An 11,285-nucleotide genomic window follows, 5' to 3' on the forward strand; every position below is an offset into this window, starting at 1 on the left:
AAGTGTATATGATATGGCTTTTTCAATATCACACACTGTATCAACCCTCAACCAATATAATCCCTCGAGCAGAGCTCTTGGGATTATATTGGTGTCTCGGGTTGATACGGATGCGATATTGAAAACGCCATATGATATTCTCTATATATAAAATGCTATAAGTTCAATTGTAAATTAATATATTTCAATATAAAATAGGACTAAAAATTGCTGGGGATTCATTTTAAGAAGGAATTTTCTAGCTGTGATCACAGTGTAATCTAAAAAAAGACTGAGATCTACATCTATATCTTTATTCTTTATCTGTAGTAGGGAATAATGGGAATTCATATCACAGAAAATAGTAGAGAAAAGAGGTTTCCAGCTAATAAATGGTGTGATGAAGATTCATATTGTCGAGGAATTCACTATGCCATGGTTATTATTTCACTGTGCCTAAAGCCAAGGTCATAGTTATTATTACTACATCTACATATATCGTAAGCTATACAGTGGATTTGTAGTAGGAATTGATAACAACAAAATAAGAGAGCAGAAAGAGGTTTTCCAGTAAATATTTCAAGAAGCTTAAACAAAATCTCTGATAAGTTTAATAATCAGAAATTTGTGTATATATAACAATATATGTAATATTGAAAATAATGTTATCTTTTGTAGAATACAGTGATTTAAGAAGTCAAGATCAGTTGTCTAAAATTAGAGAAGCTTTGTCTAAACTACCTCCTGCCCATTATCAAACTCTCCGATATTTATTGGCACACCTTGTCAGGTAAGGCATGAGAACATATCAAGAAATTTCAAATAATTTTTGTATGGAAATGAAATAGAGTACTCTTATATTATTCACTAAAAAATAAGGACATGTGGTATGATTGCCAATGAGACAACTAACCACCAAATTCAAATGAAGTGGATGTGAGCAATTATAGGTAACTGTTAGGCCTTCAACAATGAGAAAAACCCATACAGGAAGGTAGATTCCGACATGGAAATATGAAACAATTCAATTTAGAAAACTAACAGCCTAATTTATAAACAATTCAAAACAATATATGAAAAACAAATATTACAAACATGAACTAATGACAACCAAAGAACTACAGTTTTCTGACATGGGACAGTCACACCTACCAAAATGTGACAGGGTTAAACATGTTTGTGGGTGCTCAACCCTCCCCTTACCTGCCACAATGGTGTAACAGTACAACATAAGAACAAACTATAAAAATCAGTTGAAAATGTTTATTAATTGTTAAGGTAAAGTAGTAAGGCCAGGGTTTTTTAATTTGTTGGCTTACGGATTTTCCCCATGAAAAAGTCGGGTCAATTAGTTGGAAAAAAAAATAAAATAAAAATCTCTCAAGACAGGAAATAATGCAAAAAAAATTATATATTTCACCTTTGTACAATATGTTTGGTTTGGTATTTGATCATAATTTCTTATACATTAGTTCGATGAAATATTATTGCTCAGCTGCCATAAACATCACAGGACATCATCTAATAATTTTCTCTGAAAAAAAGGGGTATGTGTCCACAGACAAAGACGAAATTAAATCGTCATATCACAAACGTTGCCCTTGATAAATTTCTTGAAATTTGGTGGTTAATGATCTTCAAACACGAAAACTGATATAGAAAAAAAGTAAAAACGTCATACTAAAATAAGTTTCAACACATATGTCAAAAACGTAATAGACTCGTCCACTGGAAAAACAAAGATATTGAGTTCATCAGTTGTCTTGTCTTGTCTTGATGTCATGAATTCCTGTTTTTTATATCCAAATTGATGATTTTTTTTTTATTATCAATGACACAAGACTGAAGAAAATTCCAAAGGACTTGTTTTAATTAAGTTCTTCAACTTAACGTCTTCCACAGTTTGACAAGTTCATTCTCCATTTTTTTTCTATCTTACGGAATGATGACAAATATGGGAAACGACCTTAATGTGTAATGGGTTTTAAACACAGGTTTCGTTCCGCAATATTATTTGCGTAAACGACATTTCAAGGTCAGTTATGATTGATTTGTCTATTTTTAGACATGTAAATTTGAAGTTTTAGTTTTCACAACAGAAAGTGTTATCAATTCCGCAAAATAATGCATTTCATTTCATAAAAAAAGGATATTTTATTTATTATTTAGAGATAAATTCTTTTGTTAGGGTCGGAGGGAATAAAAAAGCATGAAAAGTCAATTTTATATTTATTCTGCAAATCGGCAAAATCGTGTCGGCGGATCCGTTTACCCACAAATTAAAAAATCAGGGCCTAATATATATATTTAAAAAAAAAAAACGGCAATAACTGCTGACATTAATTGACTTTTAATAATTTAATTATAGAGTTACAGAGAAGAAACCAAAGAATATGATGGGACCTGACAATCTAGCAATAGTATTTGCTCCAACTCTAATGAGAAGTCCAGAAGCAGATCCCTTTGTCAGTTTACTGTCAGCTGGCCATGAACAAAGATCAATAGAAGTCATGATATCATGTTACAGAGACTTGTTTGGCAGAATTAGTACACAACAAAGTGTTAACGAACATAGACTGGTAGATCATGTGTAGAATTTCATACAGTTCAAAACATAGAACATGTCAATTGTAACAGTTCATGTAACGGTTCATGCAATGCACTGTTTATACAGTTCACAACATGGAACATGTCATGTGTAACAGTTCATGCGATGCTCTGTTCATACAGTTCACATAATGGAACATCTCATGTGTAACAGTTCATGCAATACTCTGTTCTTAAAGTTCACAACATGTGGGTCATGTTATGTTCATACAATTATCTTTGTTCTTACTAAGTTATGTAACAAGATATATCTGATCATAGACAATTTATCAGTACATATTTAAATTAACAAGGTCAAAGTGCCATATATCAATGATTTAGATTATTTTACCACCTGTTTAGAATGTATAGTGATTGTTGTATCTGTTTGTCACCATTTCTGTGTCCACAATTTTTTTTCAATAACTACTAACCAGATTTTAGATTTCATTGGAAATTCATTGAAAATTTTAACTTATTCAAAACCTAATGGTAATTTGCATCTCTTTATATTTATCCAGTTACTGGTATGATTACTACAATTTCCATTTTGTAAATTATGGTTAATGCCATAAACAATTATAAGTTCTAGCTTTTTTCTATCATTGGTATTTGATGATTTTTTCTTACATGAGTTTTTTTTTCCTTTTGCTACCATGCATTAATAGAGTAATACATAAAGGACAAAGACATTTTACGAACTTATGGACAACGAGATTGTACGATATATTTTTTTGTATCAATTATTTAATGTAAATTAACTAGCACTGACAAATTTAAGTTACATATGACTTACATTACATGGATATTAAAAAAACGATATACTTGACAGCATTATTTATAGACCAGTAATTGTTCACTCATACATTTTGTATTTGCACAGTTTATATAATCTTTGTATCAGCATTTTCCTTTTTGTCTTCAGACCATGTGAAAAACTTGACCGAAAAAAAAATGTTTTGTTTCAATAGGATAAGGGTTTTGTTAGGAAAGCTTTAAGTTCAATCTGTTTTCATGATTTACATTCTTCACATTAAAGACACCATGAAGCCAAATATATTAATGATTGCATAAAGATGTTAGACCACATCACTACTTATAAAGGATTTCCTATCATTCCTTATACATTTCTTTCAATCATTTAAACAGGTTTAATGCATTTTTCTTGTGTGGAATATTTCTTCTATCAGTAGAATAAAGTAAATTATTGATAATTATAATTAAATCAGTTTATATCTTTATTTAAACTAAATTGTTTGCATGAATGAGTATTCTTTACATTATTTAAGTGTATTATCCCTTAATAGAGATATGAAAAATTATATTGTAAGGTCGGGTGAATACATTATGTATATTATTAATTATATATTTATAATTATCTTGTAACCATGACAACATGCAAGTGAAGCTGAATCCTTTAATAATCAGTTTGATGCTGTTGATTATTATAAACTTAAGAAGAATTTCAACTTCCCTGTAATTTGACCTTAAATATGATTTTGGGATTCTTATTATTTGAATAAAATATGGATTTTCACGCTACAAACCTGAATATAGATTTAAGACAAATTATTTTTCTGTTGATATTGATTGAATATTTTATAAAAGGAAAATGCAACATGATGAAAATCACGTTATTCCGTGAAATTGATATTATAGATTATTGAAAAGCTATTAACTGTGTTAAAAAAAAGTTAAAAAATTTCTAAAAATCTCTTTTGACAGCACCCCAGTTTTTATTATATAACTAAATCCCATTAGCATGAAAAGTTGAAATAAACACATTGCTAGGTCTATTTTTCATGCTAAATTAAGAAGAGGAAAGACATTTCAGTATTGTTTTAAATCGTAAATAAATGAAAACCGTTTTAATTTGCTTCAGTCAGTGATACAATCGTTAAGATTTTTATTTTAAATGGCAGCTTTTCTCAGGGTTTTGTAGCAATAGTTCATATTTGGTTTAGCAAAATTATCAAGAATGATTTCTGCTCAATGATTTAGTAGTCACATTGTATTATTTGATTTCATATTGCTTAATTGAAATACAGTTTATTTAGATTTGCTTATATTTTATTTAAGTTCCAAAAATATAAAAAGCTTCAAGACTAGAAATTATAAAATTTAGGTTTGATTAAATTTCTTAGAAGATTTCTTTTTACTTTTTGCATAATGTCATCAGAATTGGAACAAAATCTGTAATATGATAGTATAATGTGTTAACAGCATGACAAAATTTGTTAAAATGGGTGTATTATTTCCCTTTATTTAGCCACCCTCCTTTTCCCCTATTATTTATTAGTTTATTGTAGATTTTCTAACTTAAGGCTTTAAAGGACATAGTTTAAATAGAATTTCATCATGTTTACCATTTCAACTTTTAGTTTGTTATTTTGAAACGTGACCCTTTGTGTTTCCCCCCCCCCTCCCCCCCAAAAGAAAGTACTAATACCCACATCACTAATGTCCAGTTTACCAGCATTATTTATTTTATGACTAATATATCCATTAATTTTATATAAATTTCATGGCCATTTCTACTTACATATTTAATATTTTCTTATTTTATACTTTTTGAAGGATGTTATACTTATTTTTCTATTGTTTTGTTTTGTTTTTTTTCCATTTCAAAGGTCTTGGAGCAGGGCTTGGAGAAAGTATAATAGTTGGGGTTTGGTCTCCACCATTATCAGTCCAAAATCTTGAAAAGTTGTAATTAAATTGTAAGCTTCTATATGTTGATTCATTTGTTTCATTAAGCCTGCTATCTTTGTGCTCCAGTCTAGAATTTTAGTATATTGAAGGACTTTTTGTCTTATTTTAAAAATATGCTTTAAAATGTGAAAATATTCGAATTAGCTCTCGCCGTGATATAGCCTTTTTGTGCTAATGCGTCGTAAAGCAACCAACAATCAATCAATCTTTGTGCTCCTTTTTACAAAAGTCTTTATTGACTAAATTTAGCTTACTGAATTTAAATAGGGTTGCAATTAGATATCATGTTTATAAATTATCCATAAGGGGATTTAAATAAAATCACTATTAACATTTTTTCTTACATCAATTTAGAAACTTTAGTCAAAATTTCATTATAGTGAACATTGCAATGAATGCTTCAGGATGAATAAAAGTTGAAATTCTGACTTGATAGCATTATTTATATTCAGAAGTTACTGAAATGGCATTAACTTATCTCATAATTTTATATTTCCTTCTAATATCCCATTTATAGATGCAAACACAATTTTCTAAATATACGAGAAAAAAACATTATACATGATATTTCTACTAAAATAAAGTAGCAGCTTCACTCCATTGGGAATGTGTTTACAGTTTGAAATTCAATTTTACAAAGTCCTTATAAAAATCAACTAGTATTGTATATAATGAGTAGTGAAACAAAAGATGGTAGGGATTGGGGAAACAAAATCCATTTAATACTTTGATCATGAAAAATTACAAATAGCTTGTCTTAGAATTTTGCTGGCACTATTCACAATTATATTTTGTTAAGTCACTTGTTGTATTATTTGTCACTGTCTGATCCCAAGATAAGTTATATTGTCATTATCATTTATGTCAATTATGATAAATAAAAAAGTTAATGGTCAAAAACAATTTTTTTTTAAATGATTTTTGTATTTTAACTTGAAAGATGGAAATAATCTGCTAGAAGTCCTCTACAAGAGTCTTTGTTTTAAAAGAGATTTTTACAAAACTTAGACTGTAAACGAAGAAGTTTATAGATAAACTTAGCTTTCATTATCTGATATATATGCATATGTTTTCAATTAGTAGCATGTAAAAGATTTTCATCTGTTATTTTGAAGAAGATATTTTTATCCTTGTATGCTTGTTCGCCTTGTTGCTTTTTTTACTTTCTGACTATAGACTAGTTAGTCTACAATGAAATTAGATTGGATATGATGTAATTTGTTGATTGTGTAGAATATCTCAATTTTTTAATGGAACATGAGAGGGTCCAATATTCCAATGCAATATTCCTGATCCTTATAAATGAAAATTCAAAAAATTAGTTGAGAAGAAATAAATCAGAGTTGGTTCAGTTTTTCACCATTTGACTCTAGAATAAACCCCATGACAAAGGTAATGTAAACATCAAAATGAAATTGAAATTGAGGAAGTTTATCATGTTACAATGAATCTTTCCTGAAATATTTAAATACATGAAAAATATTTTAGTGCACATTTGACCTCTTTTCAACACATTAATTGAGAATCGCCATTACTCATCATGCATACGTTTATTAAAATACTCTCAAGCACCTAAATAACGATTTTGAACTGGTTCTGAATTGAATTAAATTCCTGAGCAATGAATAAGAGACTAGTAGTGACATATGAGTTTGCATTTCCCTTTAGTATCTTCACCCCTCTTTTTCAGTCTTTCAGCCGAAATACCTGAACAATAAATTAGATATTAGTTATCATTTTCAGTCTTTCAGTTTATTTTCACTGCAGTTAATTTAGTACTAAATACACACCTAATTATTATGTCAATTAGTTATGTTGCCTACGTTAAGAGATTAATGAGGCTGTTGTTACCTCTGCTAACGGATTTCTACATGTGCTGATATCTTGTAATATAACATCTAAATTGACTTGAAATGAAATGTCTAATCAGTGTTTAGTATTGTGCATGCAAAATGTCTGAATAACAGATGCATTTAACACTGTAAAGTCAGGCATTTCAGATCATGTTTAAATCAATATGTCTTCTTCAGTCAATAAGTTCATTTTCCTTTGAATGCTAATGATAGATCTGTTATTTTTGTCACCTGTTAAGTTTACTCACTGTAGGTTATTTATATATTTTGTGTTGTTGACTATTTTTTTTTTTACTGGTGAAAACAATTTTTTTTTAAGATTGTTTTTAAAAGATTGTTTTATTATTTCCTTTTAGAGAAAAACAGGATTTGAGTAAATGTCTTTCATGCTGTGTAATATTTTGATTTTTTTTCTCAGTTTACTGCTGTTATGTAAACAAATATACTCTGCAAATGCTACTTTGAAAGGGGCATTTCATTTTTTGAAAGTGAATATTCATTTGATGTTTGATAAGGTGCTTGATCAGAACTGGTTTGCGGTATTAAATATTTTAGAAGAAAATAAATCCATGATGTTTTGATCTTGAACACTTCAATTTAATATCTTATTAATGAAAGACAATCTGATTTTTTGGGCGACAAATAGGTTCAACATAAAAGTTTGCCCCTTCAATTAGTGAAGAATTACACAGACATATATGATAGAATAACATCATCTTATTTACATTTGAAGATTGTATAACCCAATTGTGTTAAATAATAATTAAGATCTGCTAAACAATGTTGATTCATAAATTTTTGTGATTTACCAAATTTTTGATGGTTTCGTAGGTAGAGCAAAACATCGAATTTGAAAAGACTTTGAAGTACAGATTTTTAGTTGCCATAGAAGTAATTTTAAGTTGTCATGAAAGAAGCAAATCATTAATCTCAAAATTAGGTAACCTTATTTCTTTTCCTGCCACAAACCAAAGAAATAAATTAATCAATTGTACAAAAAATGTGTATCAAAATAAACGCATCATATATTGCTGCTATTGTGGCTGACTTTAATAATTGTTTTAAGTTTGTGATGAGGTAAAAAAAATCATACATATCTGTGTTTTAACTTTAACCTTCTTTATGCAGTTGAAATGATTTTCCTGTTGTCTTGATACTATTGCCAGCTATATTCTCTTTTAAAGACTTTTTGTCGATTATGTAGAGAAACTTATTTCAGTATCTTTGCCATGAAATTTGTCTTTATGTGCAAAACTTTTCTATTATATAATCGAAAAAAAACTGACAATTGGTTTCTGGTTGAAAGTTTTTGGCATTGACAATCATACATCTTACTAAAGCTTTACTTATGTATGATTTAAAATTATATGATAGTGGAAATGACAAGGAAAGAATATTCTGATCAAACAAATACCGTTTCTGTTTGGTATTTGGCTATTAGTAATAAAAAGCAGCCATCATTCTCAAATTCAACGGTGTCTCATTTTTCATTTACTAAAACAAACTTGAATGCTCTTATTTTCCCTTTGAAACAAGTTTTTAGAATACTTTTTTATGGTTTTGTTGCAATAGATTTCATTTCACTCAATATAATTATAACAATTTAGTTTTAAGATATATACTTAGAAACTTAATAGGTGTGCAAAACTGTGCATGATTTTCATTAATGCTATAAATTTGATATTGAATACAATAGAAAATGAAGAAGAATTTATAAAAATAAAAACATTAGAAAAGTACATCAATTGAAACTTTTCTTCATGTATTTATAGTTTCCATTACTGCAACATCACATTGTGCTGGTCATGATGTTATCAACATAAGATGATATTCCTAAATGTATAATGCATGTAAAGATATAATTGTTGAACGTCTATTTTGCTGTACAATGAAAGAAACATTTATGCTTTCATTTACTTGTGGATTTATACCTTAATTATTATTGTCGTTTTATAAGTACCAAATACATATGATATTGTGGAAGTAAATTGTTTTGTAATAATAAAATTTCATTTTCACTCAGTTGTTACTTGTTTTTAAAGGGAAAGGGGAGATATTTAAATGTTGTTGTAATTGAGCAATTTAACCAAGCCATTAGTTGTCAGTTGATTTTGAAGACGTCATATATCCATGTTACTGCTACTTATATGTATACCCCTGGCACTCAGTTGATGGTAATGCATTGCTATTAAAAGGATATGTGAGGCATATGTCAATGAACAGCTACCCAACGAAAAGAGTTACCAGCTGATATCACAACACAGTCCTCAACAATAAATAGATGTCTACATGACATGTCAAGTTGTAAATGTAGCATTATCTGTCCATCTGAAAACTTAAAGTATGTTTTTATAATTTCTTCATACTTTAAGCTCGCTTATTTATTAAAGAGAGACTAAAGTTACCAAAGCCTAAGAGACATACACACTTGAGAGTCAAAAACAAACTGACAAAGTCATTGCAAAAAAGGAAAATACCAAAACAAACAAACAACAGAATACAAATCACCGCATAGAAAACTTAATACTTAACAACACGAACCTCACCAAAAAATGAGTGATCTTGGATGGGCCAGAAGGGTTCGTAGATCCTACTCCACAAGTGGCAGCCATCGTGTTGCTCATATTAGTACAGACTCGGTTAAATAACTTCCGGCTTCTGAGCAACAATCCTCTTTCAAGGAAATCATAATAGAAAATGTAAGCACTTGAATAAGGTATCAGTAGCGAGATATGTAACTCCATATGTAGGCGCTACTTGAATGTTGCTTCATATAAACGGAGAGTTCACAAATGGAAAGGTAAAATGTACCATGTGAGTAGCATATTAATAATAATAATATGGAGTTACAGCTTTTCTGCCATTTTCTAAATGAGGATAATTGCTTCGCCCCAAAACGTATTTGAAAATAAATCGATATGCCTTATTTATTTATTAAGAAAAGTAATCTACCATGCTTTGTTAAAAAAATATTTTGGAACCACTAGTTTGACAAAATAGATATATCTTCAATGAGTCGCTGGTGAACGAAACGCGCGTCTGGCGTACCAAATTAAAATTTATGAGATCTTTACACCAGTGAGTGGATTGGAATTACCAACCCAGGAGTCAGTAGTTCTGTGTTTACATGAAATATTGATTTGTTTTCTGGTGAATTTATTGTTTATAAATGTTTGAAATCTTAGACTTAATAAGAATTGTGAACCCCAGTCTTAGATTGCCTTATCCGCATTTGGCATTTCTTCGAATTCGACTTAGCCTATCAACTGTTTTGATTCACGCGTCATTGATAAGTTATGCAGACGAAACCAACATCTGGCGTACTTAGTTTAAGCATGGTATTTTTGATGAGTTTTTACATATCAATTACCTTGGAATGATATGATATGCTTGAGACAAATACCATTTAATGGTTTATACTTCTTGCACTTTAATTTCATTTGAATTTGAATGATTCTTCAAGTTTTCAAAATGTTGTACGAAGCTGTTAAGCACTTGGGGCAAAGTTCCAAAGGTTATGCAAAATATCGCTCATTTAGTAAAACGGCCTTAATAAGTATTTCGAACAATTTAACATATGGAAACGTTGATTGATAAATAGGAAAATATCAATGATAATTAATGCCACCACAGAAGTGCAGTAAGAATTAAATAATTGTCAGTAAGAAGTTTTGTTGTTGTCTTTGAGAAAGTTTTTATAAATTCTGCTTCATATAAGTAACAAACAATTGGGCCAGTTAGGGAGAATAAGTATATATTGGAATACCGATCAACTGGACAATCCTCAAATTCCAATAAAATATACGGCATGCATAACAATGCATAGTGACACAAAGAACAACTTTACACACCCTTCAGCTATACCTATAAGCTGTATTGCTTTTGGTTTGAAATAAACTAAACCTTTATGATAACTGTTCTATAATCAAGTGTGATAACTATCACTCAAATGTTTGTTACAGTATATGTAAATTTATAGAATAAACATTTAAAAAACAATTAGAACTGTATAACATACCATGCATCCGTAGAAATGGTGTTACACTATTTGAAAGCCTATTGATTCCCGAGACCTTTTGATTGGTGGTTATATATTGTGACGTAGATGTCGGTGATGTTATAACGAATGGTTGTAACGTCGTCGTCTCTTTTGAA

General features: G+C 29.4%; 1 protein-coding gene across 7 annotated transcripts in view; it reads left to right on the forward strand.

Annotated features, from left to right (window-relative positions):
* Window positions 1-9,148, forward strand: part of LOC139510250 (N-chimaerin-like) — a 39,343-nt gene extending 30,195 nt beyond the window's left edge. For 4 of the 7 annotated variants that reach the window (XM_071296740.1, XM_071296741.1, XM_071296742.1 and 1 more), the window contains 2 exons: window positions 658-769; window positions 2,348-9,148. In XM_071296740.1, the coding sequence (XP_071152841.1) occupies window positions 658-769; window positions 2,348-2,573 (338 nt within the window). In that variant the 3' untranslated portion in view covers window positions 2,574-9,148. The remainder of the gene's footprint in view (window positions 1-657; window positions 770-2,347) is intronic. The other 3 variants (XR_011661858.1, XR_011661859.1, XR_011661857.1) reach the window with 1 other exon arrangement.
* Window positions 9,149-11,285: the final 2,137 nt, after the last annotated feature.

This window comes from Mytilus edulis, chromosome 2, assembly GCF_963676685.1.
Source record: "Mytilus edulis chromosome 2, xbMytEdul2.2, whole genome shotgun sequence".
In the NCBI taxonomy this organism is placed as follows: domain Eukaryota; kingdom Metazoa; phylum Mollusca; class Bivalvia; order Mytilida; family Mytilidae; genus Mytilus; species Mytilus edulis.